Raw genomic sequence first — 26,538 nt, forward strand, 5'->3', positions numbered from 1 at the left:
AACCAGACTTGAGATTTCCCAAGTTGGTCGACCATACCTATCAGGCTACTGTGACAGCTAGTGCCTTAGCTGAAACAAAACAAAACTCTCTGAGAGATGTTTTCGGAATGGTCCCGGCATTATTGTCAAACAAATAGCAAACGCTAATATTTTCCTTCTGGTGTAATTCCATATCTTCTATCAATCTGGGACAAATGTGTGATACTATGTGTAATGATTAATATCACTTTGGTCTGTGCTCCGATGGGAGCCTATCCTAGAATATCCTGGTCATCCTATAGTGTTTCAAACATATAATAGCTTATGTTCATGCTAGAAAGAATAGCCTGCTGGAGATGGGACTGGATGTGTCCTACAGCATCTCTAAAAAGGAGAAACTGTGCCCTGTCTCTCTATAGCCCCTTGTAGATGTCCACCTATTAGAGCAGCAGCTGAATATCTGAATGGTCAGGGCTTCACCCACTGGAAAGCCTATCACTAAGGGGCAGGACCACTGCCTTGAAAGGTGATGGATCTTCATGGTTATATTCTCTATTCCAGGTTTTCTGGCTGGTTCCTGTTGATAAGTGACTAGCATACCTGATTCAAGGAGAATGGAATAGGAAGCCTTACTTAGGTTTCTTGGTCTGAGCCACATTTTCCAATCTAGTGTGGTTTTCCCATAAAGAAGCCCTGTATATTGAGGAATAGCCGCCACATACCGGCCTCGTGATGCGTAGAGCACCACGTGACTTCCCATCCAGTTATTGTTCTTTGTGGTCACACTGCTTCGGTTGAGAATAGCACAAGGAGAGGCAGGGGAAATGGTAGGATCAGGGAACGACACCTCACCCAATGTCAACGTTGACAGACATTAAGTTTTCTTTACAATAACATCAAATGAGGTGCTGACTTTGGAAACAAGCTGAAGTTGGTCACAGCCTTGAATCATAAGGGTGTAGAAGCAATGAAGAAGTATCCAAAATTTCCCTGAATTTTCAGAAAGTAATTTGTACTGTAAGATCTATTGAAACTACACGGAAAGCACAGATATCAGCAGTTTCTAACATGACTCCTGGGCTTTCAAAAGCTCCTAATTGGCATTTGTAAAGGGTTCTATTAGCTTGAAAATATATGAGCATATTGGTTTGACTACTACTGCTTTAATAAAGACTGTAATTTTTACTTAAACCATGCAATTATATGGTAAAAATATTAGGCTTTCCTTTCAACATTCTATTTATTTTCAGTGTCAAGAAACAGAAACCCATTCAATCTAAGCTAAAGTAAAAGTGCGATTTATTGTAAATATAATTATCCCAAGCAAACCCAAGGAGAAAGGATACACAGCCAGACCTAATGAAGGTGGTGAACCTGACTAGCTCTGAAGACCTCACAGCAGAAATGTGTGGCCTTCTCTAGTTTATTGTCATTACCACCATCCAGACACCAAGTTACTTATCCATTTTTCTCAGTGCAAATTTTTGGACACAGAGAGAAAAAATCTAGTTGGTTCTCTCTGAGTAAAGTATGTTTATTCTGGTACAATCAGATGAAGCCAAAGGTGGTGAGACCAGCTGAGCAAACATGGATGCTTATGTCCATGCCTTAGGTGTGGCCTGTGGGAGGAAGCAGATTCTCCTAGAAGGATATATGGGCAAGGATGCAATGACTGACAACTGTATTTTAATGTGGTTTACAAAATAGCAACTGACACCGAACTGTATGAGAAAATGGGACAGTAAGGAAACCTATGGGTGGATTCGGGTAACACAAAATGACTGGACTCACTTTTTCGTGGGTGTGTGCTGTCACTGTCGTTGTCTAGCATAACATCATCTAAGATGAAAGCCAATCTTTTCAAATTATTCTTCCCTAAATACAGACGTTCATGGGTCTTTCCGTATTTATTACATTACTAAAGAACTTTATAGTTGGTCTAATATGCTCTATTGCTCTTCCATAGTTTTCCCTTCAGAACCTGTAAAAGGAAGAGGGTAAAAGGTATAACTATTTAAAAATCTATTAATAACCTATATTTGTATTAGCTTTTGTTGCTCTCCTCTTTCTTCTGTTCCCTGGATTCCTGTATTCCATCTGATTCAATTGAGGGAGCATGTGTGTGTGTGAGAGGGATTCTATCTAGGAGGGACATTGAACCACGAGACCATTGCTAGGTATTTTTATACAGCAAAACTAAATTCTGGCCTCCCTCCTCACCTCAATCTATTTCTATGTGCAGTGTCCCTTGGCTCCTTTGCTTCTCATTCTCGATTTTGTTTGCAGCTATGTTGTCAGTTCCATTTATTCTCTTGGCCCTGCTTCTCATCTATGCACCAATTCCAATTCCCTGTGGTGAGCCCCACTTCAAAGCCCATCAGACTGTACATTTTCAGAATGGAAGGTACAATTGATTTGTTCATTTTATTGGACATTTAAATAAAAGTGTGGAGGCGTGGGTGAATATCCTGACTGGTCAACCACAAAGAAGTCTGCATCAGCCTTGTTTTCGTACAATACCGTGACAACTAGGTTATAGACTTTGAAAATCTGGACTCACAGATCTATCTGTGTCCATTTCCTTACATATTCATTCTAAGGGAATGATTCAGTTGTCATTGACACAGCCCTGGTTATAAATGTATTAAGGTAGGTTCCAGAAGCCTCAGTGAGCAAAGTTGAGGACCTGGGGATGTGGGATGGGGAAAGGGTTTGAAAAGAACTGTATCTGGGGGAAACTTGATCTCTTCTACCCAGTTCTACTTATAGAATAAGAAACAGACTAGTTAATGTTTTGTTTCCCACCGACCATTTATGGGTGCTTGACTGTATGGCTTTTCAGAGATGGTTAGAGGCGTCACATCTGAAAAACCCACCATAGTAAATAGAGAATGAAAAGAACAGAGATTTTAGTATCTAAAACACATTGATTTTTGCAGATCGTCTCATTTTCTCCTATGTTGTTTCTTCCATTCCAAGTTTCTCTGAAAGCCTTGCTCTTTAGGAGCTGCCAGATGCCAGATCACTTTCATACGGCATCTCAAGAGCTGGACTATGTTCTTCTGACTGCAACGTTATTGTCTAAGACTGGACAATGTGAGTCATGACCATTAGCACTACAGAGATTGTTTCTTACTCGACTGACTTACTGTCTGGCATAACTAGATCTTTTTCCTCATCTTGGATTAGACCAGAATACATTCTATCTTTGTATTCTGAAACCAAAATTAAATAAAACATATTGGCTGTAGACTATAACAACCTCTGAAATGTTCTAGGTCAGTGTTTTTCCATCTTTGTTGACCAGGACTTACAGTGAAAAATGTATTTTACATTATAGTCCAGTACGTGCACTTGTGTGCATATAATAAAACAAAAAAGTTACAGGAAACAGTACTTACCCTTTTCTAATCTTTACTACTCATCTTTGTTTTTCTATTCTATTCAAGTGCACCGGGAAGAAAATTCTGGTCTTCTCACTGCTCTTTACTTATTAATTTTATTCCAATTCAGGGAAAAAATGCCAGTTGTTATACTGATTTTGTCACCCACAAAATTTTTTGACAACTCACCGAACTCACACTGGAAAGCTCTATCAAGTGATATTTGATTCTTGATGCTCATTCAACAGCTAGCCCTGAAACAACCTGAGATCAACCCCATTTTCTTTATGTTATCACCACTAACATTCTTCAGTCTACGTAAGATTATGACTTAGTAGAGGGTCTAAGAATCTACCATTAAGAAATTTTTTTAGTTTGTTTATTTTTTGAGAGAGAGAGAGAGAGTGAGTGAGCAAGCGCAGGGGAGGGGCAGCAAGAGGAGAGAAAGAATCCCAAGCAGGCTCCTCACTGCCAGTGCAGACCCCAATTCAGGGCTCAAACTCATGAACTTGAGATCATGACCCGAGCTGAAATCAAGAGTTGGATGCTTGATTAACTGACTGAACCCCCCAGGTGCCCCCTAAGAATCTACCATTTTAATTAACCACTTAGATTGTTCTGATGTCGAAACTCAGGAGTAGATCCTCTACAATTTGGCTTTCCTCCATCTGTTCTGGAAAGCTGCCAGTCACCTCCATCATGACAGGTCTTCCAGTTTTTCTCATTTCCCTCACAAGGGCCTTGGAGACCTCACTCCTTTCCTGAGTACTGCTTAGCACCAGCAGGCTCACTGGAACAATAGTGCTGACACTCTGATCCCTGCAGATACTGTCTCCCTGGGCCTCTTAAAGTACCTATTCTGTCTGGGACTGAGCTCAGCACAGTCCTGCGGACACTGACTTGGGCTGCGTGATCATCCTCTAGGGGCCGATGATAAAGCCACACTAGTTCTCTAAGCCTGACCCACCCATTCCGTGATTTGTCTGGCCATCCACCGGCTGTTTTGCTGAGCTCTCAGCCAACCATTCAGCCAAACTGGAGATGTCCTCCATCCACCTTTTCCAGTTCCATTCATCCTCTTGGGACCCTCTGCTCTAGCCCAGCTACTCTATTTAATGTCTTCTGAATACAATTCCACACTGCCTCAGGTTCACACTTCTGGTCATGCCTTGGTCACCTGACATGTCTCCTTGGCTCATGTGTCTCCTTCTGGTGGTGCACCTCCCACAGCCTCTTCTACTCTTCCTCTGAGCATGCTTCTTTTTCACTACATGACATGAGTAATTCCTACTCATCCTTCTAGACTCCACTCCCATTTTGTTTCTTCTTGAAAGCCTTTGCTAACTCTCCTGTCTATGTCAGGAGACCCCCAATGTGGTTCCATTATGCCTGGGCCTCTCTCTGCATACCACTGCCTTCTCAGTTGGGTAGTTTTTTTTTAATTTTTAAAAAAATTTTATTTATTTTTGAGAGAGAGAGAGAGAGAGCGAGCAGGAGAGGGGCAGAGAGAGAGGGAGACACAGAATCCCAAGCAGGCTCCAGGCTCTGAGCTGTCAGCACAGAGCCCGACGTGGGGCTCGAACTCACGAGCTATATAGATCATGACCTGAGCAGAAGGTGGACGCTTAACCAACTGAGCCACCCAGGTGCCCCTCAATTGGGTAGTTTTAAGTCAGCTTTGCTGTTTCCCACGCTAGATGGTGAGCACTTTGAGAGCAAGAACAACATTTGATTTATGTTCATGTCTCTAGAACCTAGTATTTCTTTCTTTCTTCTTTTTTTATTATGCTAAAAACATGTAACGTGAAATCTACCTTTTTAACATGTTGTTCAGCGTACACGAGCATATCAACCAGGTACACATTGTTGTACAATAATCTCTAGAATATTTTCACCATGTGTGACAGAACTAGCACAGTTTCTAACTAAATGTATGACCATTTGGTTATTTTTAGCTACTGTAAGTCCCAACTAAATTTGAAGATATGACTAAACTTCTTCCATATATTACAAGGACCTCTCGTTTCCTTGTGAGTTTCCAGATTAGTTATTATGTACTCTCTTTACTTTTGACCTGTCTTGCTTTGCTTTATTGAGCTTTTTAATTCATTGTGCATCTTTGCATTTACTTTTTAATATTCTTATGGCTCCTTTCCCAAGACGTGTTTGTGTGGCCATAACTCTGTTATTGTGTCCCCCAGTGTCTCTCACAGTGGCCAGCATACAGATGGTGCTCAATGAATCGCTGGTAATTTCCTTCACAGGTTTTAATAGATTTTAAATATGATCTGATTTTTGAATATAGGATAAGGGTGATGAAAGGCTTACCTCCCCTTCATGGTTAATTGATGATCAAATTCCTTTCTTCAAAATTTAGTGTTAAACCTTGGATAAAAAGGACATTTTTTTTTTCAATTGATATACCTACCATCTGAGACTCTTTGATTTTCCTGGTTGGTGTATGTGGTGGGTAAGGTGGTCTTTTCATCTCTTTCGTCTAAGTCAGTTTCTAAAAGTCAAGAAATTATGTATTAAATTAATGGAAAAGATTAAACAAACCTCATACACGAATCATCTCATTGATATGTTAATAAGCAGAGATCTCCAAACAGCAAAATTCTGATTATTTTTAATGCTCTGATCTTGGAATCTCTGGAACAGTGTTTTGGTCAAGGTCACCTTCAGGTGACAGAGTCAAGATCAATCAAATATATATATATATATATATATATATATATATATGTATGTATACACACACACATATATGCTTTGACCTTTGTTAATGAAAATAGCATAAAATCAGGTTGTTCTTTTTTCACAAAACCCTCTATAATGCAAGTATTATGGAAAATTTAGGACTAACTACCAGTCAAAGGAGTCAAATTTAGAATGACTGCTTTTTTTTTTTTTATTTTTTTTTAAATTTTTTTTTTTCAACGTTTATTTATTTTTGGGACAGAGAGAGACAGAGCATGAACGGGGGAGGGGCAGAGAGAGAGGGAGACACAGAATCGGAAGCAGGCTCCAGGCTCTGAGCCATCAGCCCAGAGCCCGACGCGGGGCTCGAACTCACGGACCGCGAGATCGTGACCTGGCTGAAGTCGGACGCTTAACCGACTGCGCCACCCAGGCGCCCCTAGAATGACTGCTTTATACCCCATTCTCAGAAAAGGAATTTGTAGCTCTACCCTGCAAAAGCAGGAAACCTCACAGAGGGCCTCAAAAATCTGGGAATAAAAGAGTTCCAGTGAAAATCGACTGCTCTTTGGACTTCTGAGTCCATACCCTTGGATTCCATGCTGTCTTTGGGCTTCATTGACTTTGGCCCATTCCTGGTGACTTGACTACCAGGCAGAACCAGGTCTGAATTCCCAAAGCCCACCTTTCTGCCCAGAATCTCTTTTCCTTGAGGTCTAGTCTCTCTGCCCTTCCCCTATGGCAATGCTTTGACCTCACTAAAACTTCTCTAGTCTGGACCAAGGAAGTCCTCTGTCCACTGCCCAGTTCTTTTTACCAGTTAATTCATTCTAAGAGGCAGATTGGGTGAAATCTGTGCCACACTGATTGTTAAACATTTTCAATATTTAGAGATTAAAGAAAGATGATAACATTTCCTTGTCAGTTTAGGATTCGAGAAACTGCCCATGAGAAAAATAAGCTTATTAAAATTTATTTTTTTTAAGTGATCTAAAAGTGAATGGGATGTTGTGGGTTGGATTGTGTTCCCAAAAAGACATGCTGAAGTCCCAATCTCTGATACTTGTGAATGTGACCTTATTTAGAAATAAGGTTTAGCAGATCTAATCAAGTTCACAGGGGGTCATACTGGTGTCTGTGTTTCATCTCAAATGGACACCATTTGAGAAGAAACACAGACACACGCACAGAGAAGACTGACATGTGAAGACAGAGCCAGAGATTGGAGTGATGCGGCTATAGCCCAGACCGCCAAACAATGCCACCAGAAGCTCGAAGAGGCAGGAAAGGGTGCTTCCCTAGAGCCTTCAAAGGGGTCATGACCCTGTCAACACTTTGCTGTAGGTCTTCTAGTCTCAGTTATTCACTAAGGAATAAGTTTCCCTTGTATAAGCCCCCCAGTTTGTGGTAATTTGTTATGGCAGCCCTGGGAAATGAATACTTATGATATACGCATTTATAAGGTCATAGTGCTTTTTTTTTAAGCTTTTTAAAAATGTTTATTTTTGAGAGAGAGCCTGAGTGGAGGCAGGGAAGAGAGAGAGGGAGACAGAGAATCTGAAGCAGGCTCTGCGCTGTCAGCGCAAAGTCCCAATGTGGGGCTCAAACCCATGAACTGTGAGATCATGACCTGAGCTGATGTCAGATGCTCAACCAACTGAGCCACCCAGGTGCCCCAAGGTCATAGTGTTTTTAAGAGGTAATTTCTTTAGCATTCTTATGAGATATTTTATTTCAAAGGACACACTGAACTTGGTAGTTTATTTTGTCAATAATTTCATTTAAATGTGATAAAATGTAGATTATAGTTACCAATATCAAATAGTGATTCAGTTTCAACAAATATTTTATTTTTTTCATGGATGATTATGGTGATCTTATTTTTTTTAATTTAAATTTTAGTTAGTTAACATACAGTGCAATACTGGTTTCAGAAGTAGAATTCAGTGATTCACCACTTACATACAACACCCAGTGCTCATCACAAGTGCCCTTCTTAATACTCATCGCCCATCTAGCCCGTGTCCCACCCACCTCCCTCCATCAACCCATAGTTTGTTGTCTGTCATTAAGAGTCTCTTGTGGAGCACCTGAGTGGCTCAGTCAGTGAGCATCTGACTCTTGGTTTTGGCTCAGGTCATGATCTCATGGTTCGTGGGTTCAAGACCCATGTCAGGCTCTGTGCTGACAGCAAGAAACCTGCTTGGGATTCTTTCTCTTTCTCTCTCTAAGCCCCTCCCCTGCTCGCATGTGCATGCTTTCTCTCTCTTAAGTAAATACACTTAAAATAAACAAAAAGATTCTCTGTGGTTTGTTTCTCTCTCTTCTCTTTTCTTTTTTTCCCCATCTTCCCATATGTTCATCTGTTTTGTTTCTTAAATTCCACATGAGTGAAATCATGTGGTATTTGTATTTCTCCGGTTGACTTGTTTAGCATAATACATTCTAGCTCCATCCACATCATTGCAAATGGTAAGATTCTATTCTTTTTGATGGCTGAGTAATATTTCATTTCTACAACTATTTTAGTAGTCTTTTATTTTTTTTATTTTTTTTTTTTAATTTTTTTTTTTTTCAATGTTTATTTATTTTTGGGACAGAGAGAGACAGAGCATGAACGGGGGAGGGGCAGAGTGAGAGGGAGACACAGAATCGGAAACAGGCTCCAGGCTCCGAGCCATCAGCCCGGAGCCTGACGCGGGGCTCGAACTCACGGACCGCGAGATCGTGACCTGGCTGAAGTCGGACGCTCAACCGACTGCGCCACCCAGGCGCCCCATTAGTAGTCTTTTAATAACAGCTCAATAAAATGTCACATCTAAAAGATTACCTGATTGATAGGGCTGGAAGCTGATCAAATCTCCAAGTGCAACAAGTTTCTCCTGTTGAAAAATTTTATAATCAGAGAAGTAAATGACCACAATTGCTAACTTAATCATTCTTCAATAGAAAAGCACCTTGAGTCTTGATTTTTAGGTAACCAACAAACATTAAAAAAAAATTTTTTTTTAACGTTTATTTTTGAGACAGAGAGAGACAGAGCATGAACAGGGGAGGGTCAGAAAGAGAGGGAGACACAGAATCTGAAACAGGCTCCAGGCTCTGAGCTGTCAGCACAGAGCCCGATGCGGGGCTTGAACTCATGGACCGCGAGATCATGACCTGAGCTGAAGTCGGACGCTTAACTGACTGAGCCACCCAGGCGCCCCGGTAACCAACAAATATTTTTAACATGCCAGAAATTATATAACCTAATGAGTAGTGCTCTTCTGTTGATTTCTTCAAACTCTTATTGCCTTCTTATTGTTTTTAGGGATAAGATGCAACTGAATCCACAGAAGATCAGCATTTGCCTTGGCCCAGAGAAAATCAGTTTATAGTCAGTATCAGAGTCAGCCCTCCTGTATTTATTTGGACATTACCTGAATTAGATCACTTGTCATTCTGGTCATCATTTGATTACTGATTTCAATATCTTTGAGATCCGTAAGAACCACCCAAGTTCCATTCTCAAATTTTACAGGCATAGAGAAGACGATCCCTTCAGGAATACCAAACTGGCCTGCAGTGAGCAAACACAAAGCAAAGCAAAACAAAGTGCTCAGAACAATAAACCCTCCACATTAAGCACCGTAGAAAAGGACAGACATCGTATATGGTTTTTAATGATAATAATGGCGGAACTATATTTCTGGCAATTCCTCTCCTGGGAAGATCGAAACATTTACTCCAGAAGTATTGCCTGAGCACCTCTCCAAGTTCTGACAACTCTCTCCTCTGTGTTTCTCTCCGAAAGAAGAATTACTGTTCGTCTTGTTGTGCCTTCTGTTGCCTCTGGCTTGGTTCAAACCCCCTGCCTCTGCTTCGGGGGCCAATGCAGTCTTTCTCCTCCATTTTTTCTGGATTCCTTTTGTCTGCTCCTTGTGGCCTTTCCTTGACACCGCAGTAGCCCAAGACTCCAAGGCATCTGTCCACCTGGCCTTGCTCTGCTAGCCTGAATGTGGCTGGTCCGTAGCTCTGGTGTGAGGGCCGGGGGGGGGGATGGACGGGAAAGTGGATGACCTCCCCGCAGTTCCCAGGGCTCAGTTTGGATGTGTTCCAAATAAAAAGATCAACAATACTTACCACTAACTGAACAACATACAGATAAAACTTCCCCCTCTTTTTGTGAGTCAATCAAATGAGAAAGTTATTCTTGCCATCTGGTCATCAAAAATGTTGTCAGTAGAACAAAAATGGGAGGATAGTCAAGAAACTGGGATCTAAAAGGCCTTTCCTTAGAGAGCATCCCAGGTTCTCTGTTCAGTCTGTTTTTTATCTGTAAAAAGCCAGCCTTACGGGTGGACAACATATGAGAGTTTACCTATATATTTCAGGGAGATAATGATTACGTGCTCCTCACCTCCAATATTGATCCCATTGCTTGCTGGTGAATTCCTACACAGCTTAATCAAACTGTTTACAAATAAAGACAAGGTTTTAAATGCCTGCTACACTAAAAAGGTCACATGCTGGGGGCACCTGGGTGGCTCAGTCGGTTGGGTGTCCGACTTCGGCTCAGGTCATGATCTTGCAGTTTGTGAGTCTGAGCCCCACGTCGGGCTCTCCACTGATGCCTCGGAGCCCGGAGCCTGCTTCGGATTCTGTGTCTCCCCCTCTCTCTGCCCCTCCCCTGCTCATGCTCTGTCTCTCTCTGTCTCTCAAAAATAAATAAACATTGAAAAAAAAGAACTATAAAAAAAAAAGGTCACATGCTGATTTGAATTCACCTCATTCAGTAAAAGGGTGCTTCTCACCTTAATTGCAACCGAAACAAGATCCACACTGTCTAACCATCAAGCAGCAAGGAGGAGACCCAGCCACAGCCCTGCCCTCAGGGTATATGCCTCCTAATGGTGGGGACGTAGGTAATCAACCATGCCACCAGTGAGGGCAGGCTGGAATATGCTGTCTGACAGAGGAACAACATGCTATGTGTGTACAGAGGACAGACAGATTGATTCTGACTTGGGGGGCTTGGGGGGATTACCTTGAGCTGCACTACAGCCACTGGAATAACAGGGAAGATGGTGGTTCTCCTGATAACATAAGGAATAGAAGAGGTAGATCACATGGGAGAGGAAGACAGTTCAGTTTGGTGTAGTTTGGTTTGAAGCGACATCTAGGTGGCAATGTTTGCATAGGCTGCAGCGCAGCAGAGAGTGAGGCCTGAAGCTTTAGGCGTGAATGAGTTTGCACAGGGAGAAAATAAAACACAAAGGAAAGAGGTGCTTTCGATAGAAGAACCCACAGAACACAGAACGCCAACTGTTCGCTCTTTCCTACTTTGCAAAAATGGTAGCAGTCCTCTGAAATGGTTTTTAGCAGATGAAAGCAGTGAGGCTATAAAAATGCATGTCTGGTATTTGTGGCTGGAGAGCAGGCTTTCCGCATTTCCACTGGCACCTGAGATCTGTGTCCTGCTGTGCTCTCTGGATCCTGCCCCTGTGCCTTTGCTCCTGTGGCATCTGCAAGATGTTCTTCCCACACTTGTCTGCCACAGCAACACTACTCAAGCTTGAAGGCCTCCTGGAGTGTCACCTCCTTATTGAAGTCTGTCCTGATTCTTCCTGCCATCTGCCTAAAATCAACCTTTCTTTCCCTTCCTCAGCGGGGATGCAGTGAGAAAAACTTAATGGAATGGTTTAGTTGCTGTTAGCTGGCTCTTCTTACTCTGCTCGAGATCTCCTGAAGGCAGAGGCCAGGTCTGATCCCTGTGTGCTCCCTGTGCATTCGCACAAACACTCCTGGATCTCTGAATGGATAACTGAATGAATGCATGGTGAATAAATGGCAATAGAACTCTGGACGTCCGGACAGTTTATAGTTCACGTCAGGCAGGAGGTGGGGAAACGGAAGTAGGAGCACAGAGCATACCTGGAAGTTTGAAAATAATACAAGGTTTAAAAACAAAACAAAACAGATTTACCTTCACTTAGTACTCCTAAAGATACGATCTCCCCAGGAGGTGAGCCCTGGTACCAGTATTTCAACGTGGTGGCTATACTGTGTGCAGCTAAGATGCTTCCAAATTGTTTCCCTGTCTCAGTCAGCTTTTTGAGAGTTGCCACAAACTGTCCGTTTACCCACTCCCTATAAGGAGACAAAGAAACAATTTTACAACGGAGGGAAGAATGTAAGTGAAAAAGAATGTTCCTTGGGTCAAGGATCTAAGTATTCAAGCTTCTTCAATCTCATAAAAAGTCAATGGAAAAGTAACGAACTGTAGCAGAAAGGAATCCCGAAGTGTCAAATGAAAAACATGATAACAAATATGAAACACACAAACATGGTCAGAGAACTGCAAGAGCGATTACTTCCATTACAAAGAATTTATTCTATATGTAGATGTTATCTTTGGAACCAGTGGTATCTTTCATCCTAAATAGAATGATATCATAAGACTTTGAGCTATTCACATTGAGACCGGGGAAATAACTAAGTTGTTAGAATCTATAAAGTTTAAATTCAGGGAGTAGTTCGGCTAGACTAGAACAAAGCCTCGAACGGCTGTCCCCGCTAAGCCAGCTGGAGATAGCTCCATGAGACACTGCCCCTACCCAGAGGAAGCATGCTGCAGGAGAGTGGGCTCAGGGCACATAATTTCTGGGCGTGGGTGAAGTGCCTCTGATCTGAGGAAGGGGCAATGGGAAGGAAATGCTGCAACTGGAAAAGGGCTGCAAAGTTTAGAAAAAAACACTTCAGAGTCACTCCTCCTCTCCCCTTCCCCACCCCATCGTATTGGGGGTGCTGACTGTGGCAGGCTTGGGTCTAAGTGCTTTGCCTGTGCTAATCCCTTTCATCTTCCCAACAGCCTTATAAGGCTCATACTATGTGAGCATTTCCATTTTGTAGATGAAAAAACTGAGGCCTAGAGTGGTTAAGGAACTTCTCTGAAGTCACACAGCTAATAGGTGGCTGTTTGAGAATTCCAATCCAAGTGGCTTGGTTCTTGAGACCATGCTCTTCACCACTTCTGGGTTCTGCCTCTCCTGAGACAGAGCACCCAGCACGGGCCTGGGCTCGCTCACCACCTTAATTCCTTATTCTTGAAAATGTTCCCACCGATTTCAATTTGGATACATGTCTCTGTCTCTGTGTTAAATGAAGGCTCACTTTCCGTATGCTTGCTTTAGAGACAAATTTAAAGGAGCATGTGGGCTACTTGAAGGATAGTCTAACACAAAAATTCATAATTGCAAAATCAAATAAGTTGGGCATGGGGATTGACTGATTGATATTCTGTGGAATTTTCTATGTTTCTTCAATAGAGCACATAAACAAAGGTGGGTGTGAATAATGTCAAGTTATTTTTGTACAATGATTTCTAAGATGATTTAAAGGATTATAACAACGATTATACATTTACCCAACACTGTTAGTATACTTGACTTAAAAATATACCATACCTATCAAAAATCAAGCTCAAAACAGGACGTGAATAGTTAGGAGGTCCCCAAATAGCACTCTCACATCTGTAAACTCTGGCTTTTCTCAGATCAATGTAGTTATTTCCACTAATATTGCCCCAAACTATCACATTTTTGATGCCTGTGAAGAAAAAAAAATGTTTAACATAATAATGAGCATTAATATAAAAAAGTTGCCTGCAGTCTATTTTTTGACTGTGCGTTTGTCTTAGGATTGATCAATCTTTTTGCTATAAGATGATCTTAGTTTATGGTCCCCCAAAATGTGGAAATGGCGTGGATAAGTTCCTTAATCATCGGGGTTTGGCAATTCCTAATCGCGCTCTGTGTAGGGCACGGGCATATCATTGAATTCAAGAAATACTGAAATGCTCCCTCAAAGAATTACTACTGAAAATCGTACCACCGGTGTGATCCTTTTACCACTCTGCTTGCCATTAAGAGAACTTTTTCTCTGCTTTGGTTCTGACAGAGTCCTTGATTCTACACTGGAATAGACATCTTGGCAAATCACTTAACCCCTGAGTTGGTTTCATTTCCAGCAGAATGAGGGTGTTATAATCAGAGGACCCCAGGAACGTCCTAATCAACAAATAATTGAATTGGCTTCTATGTGTGAGGTGCTTTTAGGTGGTACGTTTGGAAGAAAACAAATGAGCCCAAATCCTTGCAACATTCTGGGGGTGGAGGGGAGCAGGTGACAAAACTACTTACTATACAAAGTGATGTGTACTATGAAGGAAAATAAGAGGATAGGGGTCAGAGATAAATAGTGATTAAGATTTAATATGATTCTAAAACTGTGGATCTTTTAAGAATATTGTATCCAAAGTGAAAAATAAGTAATTTGATTGGTTGATTGATTCACTTATTTATCTGCTTAAAGACTTCATTCTAAGTTCACACTACTTCCTACTGTGGAGATTACATTCTTTACTGTTCTGCATGAGGGAAGATTGCCGTTTGGTTTCACGTAACAGAATATCCTTGTGACTTGGCTTAACTAGAAGGAATTCGCATTTCTTCTATAATAACAGGTTGAGGTAGGCAGTGACACGGGGGTTTGCTCCGTGGCTCAGAAGATGCTACTCTCTTGGCCTGCCCCACGTGGTCCTAAAACAGCTGCATCAGCTCCAAGTATCACACTCTCACATAGTTGTGTGCAAAGGCGGGCAGTAGGAAGAAGAATTCTGCTTATCAGATTTAAGGCTCTTTATAGCTCTGTTAGAGAAAATCATAGTGGACATCTGCTGTTTTTTCTCCTAACATTTCTTCCTAATGTTTCTCTTTAACAGCATCCTGGTTTTCCTATAAATAACTACCCTTTCTCAATTTCAGTCCATATGGTTTGGGTGGGGCTGTCCTCACCCCTCAGGTCTATCAATAGGCACGAGACCCAGATTCCAGATTTCTGGCCACAACAATTGTTTTGGAGATGGGCAAATGGTCCAAGCCTGGCCAATGAGATATTATCCTGCTACTTATGCACATTTGAGAAAGCAAACCCTCTTTATACTGGGGTGGCTAAGCTATGAATGTATGAGTCTGGGGACACCCGTGGCCACTTTGCCACTTTTTATAAAGAGCCTGCCTGAGAGTCAAACCAACGCTGAGGAAAGCAGGGCTGAGGGATAGGTCAAGAGAGAGAACCAGCTAGACCTGACATCACCATTTAAGCCCCAGCATCCATCTATGCCTGAAAAAAAAAACCCACAAAAAATGTTCTGACTTCAGTTGCTTTGAGTGGACTTTCTATCACCTGCAACAGAAAGAGTTCCAACTAAGCCAATGCACATGGTCTGAGAAACAGGGTTATGTGTGAACTGAACTCAAGGGATATCCCGAAAAGGTCTGCTACCCCCTTGGCATCTGGAATCTTCCCCCAAATGATTCTCCTTGATGCTTTTCAGATTTCAGGTCCCTCTGCTTCAATGTCTTTGTTGGTGCTGAGTTTCTTGTTGCTACTCCGCTGACAATTCCAATTGACTACCGTCCCTCTCATGTCTCTCTTTCCTTTACCCAATAGCTGAAATTTGTCAAATATAACAAACATTTTTAAATACAGCACCCCGCTTTTAAATACACCAATCTGGGGCACCTAGGTGGCTCAGTCAGTTAAGCGGCTGACTTCAGCTCAGGTCATGATCTCATAGTTTGAGTTTGAGACCCGTGTCGGGCTCTGTGCTGACAGCTCTGATGGGATTCTGTCTCCCTCTCTCTCTGCCTCTCCCCCCACTCGCGCTCTGTCTCTCTCTGCCTTTCAAAAATGAATAAATGTTAAAAAAATAAAAAAAAATACACCAATCCATTTTCTGAACTGGTCTCATCCTTGCAGGATTCTGATGCCTGCCATTCCAAAGACCAACAGAAGCAAAAACAGCTCAGATATAATCCCGTGGACAAGTGAAATACCCTCGCAAATGTCTACCACATGCTGGCCACTCTTCCAAGCACTTTGGAAATATTATTTTTTGAATCCTCACATCAGTTCCAGGAGGTAAGTGCTATTAACATCCTCATGTTACAGATGAGGCAAGGTTAAGTGATTGCCCAAGGTCACACAGGTGGGAAGTGAGGTAGAGCCACTTAAATACACCCCTGATTATTTTTTTAAAAAAACACTGATTACCTTAGTTGACTATTATAATGGAAAATTAGAACATTAGGTTTCAAATTATAGCTTGAAAAATATGTCTTATATGAAACGTTTGTTTACTAATTTTTATTTTAAAAAACTTAGTCTTTATTTATTTTTGAAAGATAAAGAGACAGAGCATGAGCAGGTGAGCAGGGGAGGGTAAGAGAGAGAATGAGACACAGAATCCGAAGCAGGCTCCAGGCTCTGAGCTGTCAGCACAGAGCCAGACGTGGGGCTCGAACTCACGAACTGTGAGATCATGACCTGAGCCGAAGTTGGACGCTTAACCGACTGAGCCACCCAAGTGCCCCTGTTTACTAATTTTTACAATGATGGACAAAGTCAGCCAGTCATTAAAAACAGTAAAAAACCAAAAACCAGTTTGTACAATAGTCAGATCACACAATAAGTTTACCCAGAAAAATCCTAACGGGTAGGGTCTTCCTAGCTGCTTTGAGATCGCCCTGTTTAAAACCAGAAACAGAAACGGAAGCTCACTCACTGGAGGGGGCGGTTTTCAGTTTCCTGGCCAGCATGGCTTTGGCTTGGCCTTCCACACCCAGCGCCACAGCGATGATATTATGTGCCACGTTTGGGGCGTATCTCATAAGCAAAACTGTTTTCAGATTCACGAAGGCTTTTCCTCCCACAATAACTCTGACGGAATCGTGAGCATTTTTCTCAATCAGCTGTCCAAACAGCCTACACAGAGGAAGCCTGCTTCGGATGCAGCCTTCTAGAGTATACACCTCCCGGTCGGCGCTGTCGTCCAGGATGATGATCACGTGGGCCTGGCGGAAGGCCTCCTCCACTCTGGTGCAGACGGAGACGCTCCGGAGCAAGGGTGCCACCAGGTTCCGAGTCTCAGTCATGAGAAGGTGGAGATCTTCTTCCGCCTGCTCATTGTCAAATAGATTTATGCTCATCTCCGTACACATTCCGAACACCTCGCCACTTACCAAAATGGGAATTAGGCTGTAGCAGGCAGGGACAGATGCACTAATAAAAATGCAAAGCAAGATTACGAATAGTTAAATCTTTTGCCCCTGTTAAGCCTTTATTCTTAATAGATATTTCAGCATGTGCAGTAATCAGGTGATCTAATAGCTTAAATCAGCGTCCATAGCTGCATAGACTTTTTAAGACTGGAAAGCCAAAGTTGAACAAAAAAATGCTCACTACTAATCCCTTACTCTGGCCCTCTGAAAACAATCCCCAAATAAGAAATGTACCTGTTTCAAAAGTTTCAAATAAAATAGATTATGCAGAAAGCAGATTTTAAAAGAATGGTGTCATATCACTCTGATTACATGTTTACATTTTGTCTTAAAAAGGTAAAGAAATAACAAGTTTTATTTAGCCATAGCTCTTTTCTACTTCATATTCTTATCTACAAAGTAATGACATTTTGGAGGAAAGGGCTATCTTTTCTAAATCCTTGCAAAGAAGGCTAGGATCAGCATAGGTTAGGCATCATGGGTCGGTGTCCACAATTCAGCAAGTATCTGGGTAGCTGACCATCTGGGCCACTAGTTTTTTCTCTTTCCAAGCTTTAAATTTCCACTCTTAGGTTTTAAATTCGGCAGTCCAGAGTGAGTCCACAAAACCCTAGGCCCCCCACTCTCAGCCTCAAGAAAAGCAGAGCCCCAGGCCCACGCATGCTTACATGTTCTCTCTCTCTCTCTCTTTCTGTAACTGACATCACCGTGTGGCTCAAGGTGTGCCATGTAAGTTCCGGGAGGTGTAAGTAACAAACCCCTTTTTCCAAAGTTTCCTGACGGTTATTGCTGAGGGTGTCTTGCAGTCACGGTAAGAACCACAGGCTGGTCCAGCCACAACACTGGTTAGTGAGGCAGGCACACAACAGGAGGTGACAGAGGAAGAGCCAAGGAAGAGTCAACGTCAGCTCTAGCAAGTGGGGAAGAGGGGAAGGCAGCGGGCAATGAGATGGGAGTGGGGGAGGAGACAGAAAGTGAGGGAAAGGGCAGGAAGGACAGCAAGGCAAAGAGCAAGAATGAGAGCAGCAGAGGGCCTGAGAGACACAGACTGAGGGGACAAGAGCTGGAGATGGGGTTATCAAAGTACTTATCTTTGCTATACCCTTGCTCTTCGATTGCATGTGTGTGTGTGCATACACACACTATATTGTAAAGCTTAAATATGGAGGCACGTGGGTGGCTCCGTTGGTTGAGCATCCAACTCTTGATCTCAGCTCAGGTCACAATCTTGCTGTTGGTGGGATCGAGCCCCATATCAGGCTCCACACTGTCAGTGCAGAGCCTCCTTGGGATTCTCTCTCTCCCTCTCTCTGCCCCTCCCTGGCCCATGCACATGTACCCTCTCTCCCTCTCAAAATAAATAAATCAAAAATCTTAAAAAAATAAAACAAATATGAAGCTATATTGAGGGATATATATGCATCTATTTATCTATCTATCTATCTATCTATCCATACAAATCTCAAACTTGACATTCAGATGTTCTTCCATCATGGACTTAATCCCACACTATTGTTCTTTCTAAATATAAACACCCAATCTCATGAATCCTGGAGTTTGACTGTGCTACCTGGTGATCCAGACCTGCAAGGGATTGACAAGATCTTTCCTGACTTCTTCCTGCAGTTCTTTTTCTATATGTGCTTCCAGGTTCTCTTGAGCAATTATCTTCATCAGCTCAGTAGTCATGCTAGAGGTGACACCGTAGTAAAGCTAAATATTAGGAAAGAAAAAGTCAACACCGAGAATACATAATTAGCTGACAGTAATTATAATGGGAAGTTCTTATTTAAAGCCAGAAGAGCATAAAAGGAGAGCTGAGGGAATACTTTGGAAAGCAAGACATTTGAAGAACAGCATGAGAGAAGGATAATGTTTTGAGCAAATAAACCAACTTAATTCGCATACCTGGGCGTACTCCAGGAACTCGTTATAGCCTCCTAAAAGCAACCCCTCTCCTCCACGATCCAACAGCTCTCTCCAGATGATGGGGGAGTTTCTGTGACTCCACTTATTCTTTTCACACAAATCTTCTAGCCACTCCTATTGAATGATATTCCAAGACACGTCATCCATTGAATCGGTGTCAGAATTTAGTTCAATACTTCAGAATTCAAACACAAACTAGCTTGTTTTTTTACTACCACTGATTATACATAATAAAATTTAGACATCTTTACACTGTAAAAGGTATATGCAGAAAATAGTAGTGAGTTAAGTAACAAATTGATCAAATCAGAAAGATGATTCTTCAAATTTGCTGACCTAATGAAAGTACTGAAAGTTGCTCTCTTTGCTGAGGAGACCGTGAATGAAAGTGGAGAGCTTTAAAAGAAAAGCCAAGTGTCCCAACTCCTCTGATATCCAAAAAATTCAACTGGTTCTTCCCTTGCTTTTCTCTATGAGATATTTCCAGTCTTAGGGCCACGTAAACTTGACCCCGATTTCCAAATATGTGGGTATAGTTTATGTCATTCAGACTGCATTAATGAGCTAAAAATCATCTATGGATGTTAATAATATTCATTAGGAAAAGTTTAAATCATAATTATCTGGTTTGTGTAGACCAGGCTTTCCAATGACAAGAGCTGAGTAGAGCTAGAGAGCAATTTTCTTGTGAGTAAAGTACATGATAGCATTCTTGCCATTGGAGGCATGTGTAATGAGACTACCTTACGCATAAAATCTTAGAAACTAATTTATCTTAATTATGCTGAAGATCTCTGTGCCTTTATCACCCCTTAAAGCAAATAATGCTGCTGTGAGGATTCTACCATGGTTCCCCTAGTCATTATACAGCCTGACCAGTGAATGTATAGGTCTGGACCCTGAGGGTGCAGAATCAAGAATGGAACATACAGTCGGATAGGGGAGAATTTATCAATATGAATCACTCTTCTACAACTCAGTGGTATATATCCTGGCAAGAACCTCAGAAGACAGTGGTAACACGTTTCTAGAATGGCTCTCTGAAGCTTGGAGAAAGTGATGGTTCACAAGAAATGAAATGGAAATGCCAAAACGTCCATGGAAGACAATAGGAGAAGGAATCAAAAAGCTCAGAAAAGTGGGCATGCTGGTATGGATATGCTACTATGGAAGCATGGAACCTACTAGTCAGTTACGTTCTCCGGAAGGGCCTGGAGGACAATACTTTCATCAAAATGATAAGAACTGTGCTGGTGATATGTTTTCAGCATCACTGAGAAGCCTGGTATGGATGTCCATTACTGGCCAGGGCTATTAAAGGACATGCTGTTCTAGAGCTGGACCCCCTGGGGATTGGGATGATAGAATCCTGAAATAAAAGAGGCTGGGGACAGTGCCCACCAGAGAACATCTATATTGTGATAAAAGCATGAGACAACCAGCAGATAAGGTGACTTAGCTGAAGGCACAGTGGGCTCACAAAAGAGACAGAGGTTACGCTACGGCCCTAGAGAATGAGCCACCACTCACTAAAGCTGATCTGGCCATTGTTGCTGCTGAATGTCCACTGTGATGGTAATACAGACCAACACTGACCCAGTGATAATGACACTATCCCTCAAAGACATTAACCAGCTTCTTGGTGGCAAGGTGATTACATTTCACCCCTTTCAGCCTAGAAAGGGCAGTGATTCATCCTGACTGGAATCAACAATCTGGTTTGTGTAGACCAGGCTTTGCAATGACAATCACAATCAATATTCTGGGTAAAGAACTGCTTTTCCTGCTTGTGGGGCTTTGGCCAGCACCCTGCCCAAGAGCTTACAAAATATTCAACCTAGCAACCCGGGATGCTGTGTAACATCACTCTGAACCACTTTGGATTAAAGCATGTGTAGAACTGGGCATGTAACCATGGGATGCACTGGCCCTATCATAAATCACATCACATGGCAGCCTGATAGAGGGATAGGACAGCCCACTGGAGGTGCTTAGAGGTTGCTACCTTGTAGGGATAAAGCACTGTCTTTCAGGATGCAATATATACCATGAATCAATATAGTGCTTTTTCCCCAATAGGTGACATATATGGATCCAGGAACCAAGAGATGGAATTAAGAGTGATCCTGCTTACCATCACTCCCAGTGACCCACCTGGAGAATTCGTGCTTCCCCTAAACTACTTACTCTAGATTCTATGGGTCTGGAGGTTCTAAGTTCCAGAGGTGCAAGGGTGGTTCTATCAGGAAGAGTTCCATTAAACTTTAAGTTATGGCTTCTGCTTGGTCACTTGGAGCTCCTGTGCCAAGGGACAGCAGTCAAGGGAAGGAGTTACCATCCTGGAAGGAGTAAATGCCACTGCTGATCTGGGGCATGTGGGCAGAAAAGAATATTTGGCATCTAGGTGATCCATTGGGGAATCCTTGGTACTGCTTTGCTCAGTTTTGACAGCAAATGTGCATGTGCTAGAAACTAGGACTCAGACCCCTAAGGATACAGGTCTAGTTCATTATGCCTCATAAGTCACCTAGACCAGCAGAGCGGGAGGGGGATCGACATTGGGCCGTAGACAGAAAGGTGACGAGCGTCAGTTACAGGCCTAAAATGATATGCAGTGGAGACTATGGTTCTTTTGACTAACCATCTTCTTGTAAAGTTTCCTCAGGGAAAGACGCCAACCAGAACCTCAGAAAAGCTGTTCCCAGATGGTATGAAATTATTATTTGGAGAATGTGGATCCAAAAGGCACAGCTGGTGAACTATAGCAGATCGTGTCATATGTCTTTCAGATTTCCTCTTCATGACCAAGACACACAACTGCCTGGGCCACCAGGTGCACTGGCTGCTGATGGCTCAGTGCTGAGTCTCTCTACAGGAACCGACCTCAGAGAGGTTCCCTTGCTTAGAGTTAAGTCCCTTCCCCAAGGGCAGCCTGCATCCAAGGACTGTTAGTTGTGCCAGTACAAAAGCCCAGCCCCCTCGCCTGTATTTAGAGTATCTCTGAAGGGCCACCCAGCTTCAGAGTTCAGGGCTGGCTGAGCCTTCTGACGCAGCAGTATGGTAGTGTCTCGTGTCATTAGAAATCAGATGAAGGACAATGAAAAGTTAAAAAGGATAATGTAAGTTACCTGGATTCTAGGAGAAAAAATAGTGAAATTTATTCCACTGATTGGTTAGGGCCCTCATTTGTTCTACTAGCTACTGGGGAAAAAAATACATAATGTTTTGAGACTGGTAAGTAGAAATTTATTTTATTAGTGTTAAAATATCAGTAGTACATGAACGTTTATTATTGGAAGCCTATCTGATACACTGGCTGATATTTCATTAAATTAGAACACATTTTGTGAGTGTGTGAGTTTAACACACTAGAAAGGCTTCTTACCTCCCAAACATGAGGATGTTGTGTAATTTTATGTATCCGAAAATTAGGAAGATTCTTTTGTAAATAATCTGCCAGAAGTTCTGCTTTAGCATAATATGGGCAATCTGCTCTACCTAAAAGAGTTCAAAATAGCAACATTTTCTTACATTACACAGAAATTGTCATGTAAGTTATAAGTATTGCCATATAATTACAGAAATAATGATATAGTTATGATATATTCTATTACATAGAATTATTGTATAACTGCCACCATGTAAACTTCTGATTTTTATAACAGCAGTAAACAAAAAATTATTTCATAGAAGGTCAGGATCTTAAGTAATAAAATGTGGAAAGAAAATAAAGACTGTTGGATATTTACTCTCTTCCAGCATTAGCTAGATCTCACTCTCTCTAAAGGGTTGCTGTGCTACTAACTAAGCATGAATTACTAGTAATGAACTACTCATTAGTATCCACTAAAAGGCCAAGTATGAAGTGAGGAGTGGTGGTAAAATCACATGGTGCTAAAGGGAGGAGAAGCCGAAGGGAGAGAGACGAGTCTGGGATAACTTCTATTTTCTGGCTTGGGCAGATGATCCTGCACTTACTAGAGAGAAACCACAGGTAAGAAGTTTAATTATAGACAAGTGCATTGGAGGTATGTGCAGTATATCTAATCGAATATGACCAGCAGGTAGCTTCACATGTTAAGTCTCAAGTACAGGACCCATGTGAGGGATTAAGATACAGATTTTGTAGCCATCAACACACAGGAAGTTAAAGCCACCACAGTAGATGGGATTAGGTGTCTGAGGGAGTAGGAGGAGAGGGGCAGGAGCCAAGGGCAGAACCCCCTCTGCAACAATCTTCCCCAGTTACTCCCAATCATGAGTTCTTCAACTTCAGGGTGACTTCTCAATCATCAAACTTCCCACCCACTCCCTGTCTGTTAGCCTCCCTGTTTAGTTCAAATCCATGGTTCATGAATTCAACCACTCTCTGGCTCATGTTGTAAATTATCTTGCCCTACTATGCTTCTGGCAAATCAGCCCGGTAAAAGCGTACCTGCCTTTCCTGTTGCTGGGTTCCATTTGCTAGGCACCCCTGGAAAAACATGGTAGAACCAAACAGAGAGGCGCCATTATAAATTCATGGTCACTAGCCTCAACTGGCCTTCAACTCTGCCTGGAACTCCTTCTGTTTTATCATCACTCTTTTCTGTTCTTCACAATTACCTTTCTAAACTTGGCCCGCTTCTTGCAAACCTCTTGTCTCCATTTTCCCACTACTATTGGAAGGTGACAGAAAACCTCGCTTTCTACTTTACAAAAACAAACCCAAATCATACAAAAAGGCATCAGCTGGTAAATCCTCCAACCTCCTACCATCATTCCTATAAGCCTGTCTGCATTTGGACTCATCCTTTCCTTCTTCCTCCTATTCAATGGAAGGTGGCTCCTACCTCCTTTCCAGGTCTAATCTCACCACTTATGCTCTGAATACCACCCTCTTCTGCTTTCAGAATTGCCTCTCTTTCAGCATTTTATCTCTGTTCTTAATGTTCCTTTTCCATCATATTTAAATATAGTACAGTTATATTTAAGTTTTTCCTGTCCTAAAAAAACCAAAAAGCCTATGTCCCTCTTTAGCTAACGCATTCTACCTGCCCTTTTCTATGAAAATTTCTTGAAAGAGTCCTCTACATTTGCCATCTCCAGTTTTTACTTCCATGTATTTCTTATCCCATTTTCAATCTGGCTTTAAGCCATGACTCTCTGGAGGGACATCAGGGAGAACCTCCATGTCATTACATCCAATGGATACTTTTTGATCCTTCTCTCATTGACCATTTTCTTGTGGCATTTGCCCTCTTCTATCCTTCTGAAAACACCCACTACGGTCAGGTCACTCTTCGGGTTTTCATCCTACTTCTCTGGCCATTCTCTCCATACTTTGTAGTTCTTATTCCTTTATCAATCCCCTAAAGGAGGCTCTTCACTGCCTCTTATCTTCATACTCTATGCATTATTTCTGGCTAATCTTCTCCACTCTCTGGTTTCAGGTAGAAATCTGTACATCCAGTTCAGAACTATCCAGATGTTTACACCTTCCTGTAGTTTTCCATCTCCCTCTAAATGTCTCATAGGCACTCAGCATGTCTAGGGCAGATTTTTCCCAAACTCCCCCACTGAATCTGCTCCTTCTCTTATGTTCTTTATGTTGACTACGTAGTTATTTAAGAGAATTAAGAGTATCCAGGGTATTAAGCCTACTTTTCCAATTTTTGTTTTCAGTGACTCCTTATCTACCCATTTTTCCAAACCATTGGTTGGAAATAATTTTAACTATTTCTTCTCCCTTACTTCTCTTCCTCGACCTAATTATACATCTAGTGCTGTGAATTATGTCTCTGTAATATCCCTCCAGTCCATTCACTTCCTTCCATTTCCATTGCCCACCATCCCAGACCAGGCAGCCACTATCTCCTTCTTGGACTATTGCACCTAACTGGGGTCTTGGCATCTAATCTTTCTCTTCCAATGGAGAATAACATTCAGGTAAAATGAAACTTGATATGTTCTCTCCTTCCAAAGCCTTCCATGTACTTTGGATAATGTTTAAAATACTAAACATGGCTCACAAGAATCTATGTTAACTAATTCTGGCCTCAGCCTACGATACTCTCTCCTTTGTACCCTTTACTCCAATCCTACTAAATCTATTTCCATCTTCTGCTTATTGTACACTCTCAATCATCACCAAACTAGCTTTCCTCGTTCCAACCCCACTCCTATGCTTAATCCCTCTCTTCTTCCCTACCTCCTTTCTGCTAGGTAACTCCCCATCTTTCAGATCTCTGCTTAAAAAACACTCCCTCTGGGAGGTCTTGACTCCACTAAATGAGGTCTTCTGCACACTACTCCTACAGAACCTGCTCTGTCACTGACACACAAGCACCGTCTCTGTAAGTTTCTGTATCACTGCTTTCTCAGCAAATAGTCAGTCAGTGATCAAAAAGTTCTTCTGAATGAATAAAGAAGCAAGCAAAATCGGTTTCCAGGCAGATGGGAGATGCCAGTTGTGTTAATGCATCAGAACACTTCAAATAAGGACTGGACGCTTCTGAAAAGTCATTGGTGACTTTGGTGAGGGCCATATCTGACAGGAGGTAGAAGCAGAAGCCAGATTGAATGGAAGGACCTGAAGACAGAAAGCAGTCTGCTCTTTCAAGAAAACTTGCCGGAGAAAAGGGAAGGAGGCAGGTACAATAAGCCTGCGCTTTTCCTGAGACCCTTTAGTGGTTTTTTCTGGACGCCAGTGGACGTTTTCAATCCTCCCCCTCCATTGCTACACAGGTGGGCTTCCTAAAATGCAAACACATACTCTCCTGCTTAAAAAAAAATTAAGACTCCTCATTGCTTTCAAGATACAGTTCAAACACCTTTGTTGGTGTACTTTACGTGCAAGGATCTGCCATGCTGCTCCCATTCTAGCCACCAGGTCCAGACTGTTCCTCATAGGCCATGAGACCTCTAGCCTCTTCTAGCTTTTATCTGGATGGCCTCCCTATCGCAAATATTCACAAATCAGCTCCTGGAATGCCTCCCAGAGTCCTGTGCACATCTCCCTTATTCATTAATTCCAGTGGATCTAAATTTCTTGTTTACATGCTGCTGTACTCCGTGAGACCGAAAGCTCTGGCAGGCCCTGGTGTTGTTTTCCCCCCACTGTATCTCCAGTGGGCGGGAGGCTTTGCACAGGGCGCTGCCCAATAAATCTTTGAATCAAATGCAGAAGAAGCTTGAGGTGTGGTCCATATAGATGCTGGAGTCGCTAGAACAAAAGTAAGAATATCACTGCTAATTGGCCAAAGGGAGGTGAGAGTTTGGTGTTTGCGAGACCTACGGGGGGCACTTGGGGATCACTCACCCGCAAGCACGAATTTGGCCATGTTAAAGCCGCGACCTAGGACCAGGAAGGGCGGCTCAGCGGTTCCCTAGCAACCACGGCGTGGCGCAGGCGCCACTTTGAAGCTGAGCGCGGGGTCTGAGTAGGCCCTGTCGCAGACGTGAGG

General features: G+C 42.3%; 1 protein-coding gene across 1 annotated transcript; it reads right to left on the reverse strand.

Annotated features, from left to right (window-relative positions):
• Positions 1-1,254: 1,254 nt before the first annotated feature.
• MDH1B (malate dehydrogenase 1B) lies at positions 1,255-26,423 on the reverse strand. Its single transcript, XM_030327356.1, has 11 exons — positions 26,394-26,423; positions 22,479-22,591; positions 19,073-19,207; positions 18,735-18,877; positions 16,669-17,165; positions 13,508-13,649; positions 12,028-12,191; positions 9,482-9,621; positions 8,890-8,941; positions 5,791-5,871; positions 1,255-1,960 (listed from the first exon to the last, which is right to left on the reverse strand). Exons 1-11 carry the CDS (start codon positions 26,413-26,415, stop codon positions 1,929-1,931), a joined length of 1,521 nt encoding a protein of 506 aa, XP_030183216.1. The 5' UTR covers positions 26,416-26,423; the 3' UTR covers positions 1,255-1,928.
• Positions 26,424-26,538: the final 115 nt, after the last annotated feature.

This window comes from Lynx canadensis, chromosome C1 (assembly GCF_007474595.2).
Source record: "Lynx canadensis isolate LIC74 chromosome C1, mLynCan4.pri.v2, whole genome shotgun sequence".
Taxonomy (NCBI): Eukaryota; Metazoa; Chordata; class Mammalia; order Carnivora; family Felidae; genus Lynx; species Lynx canadensis.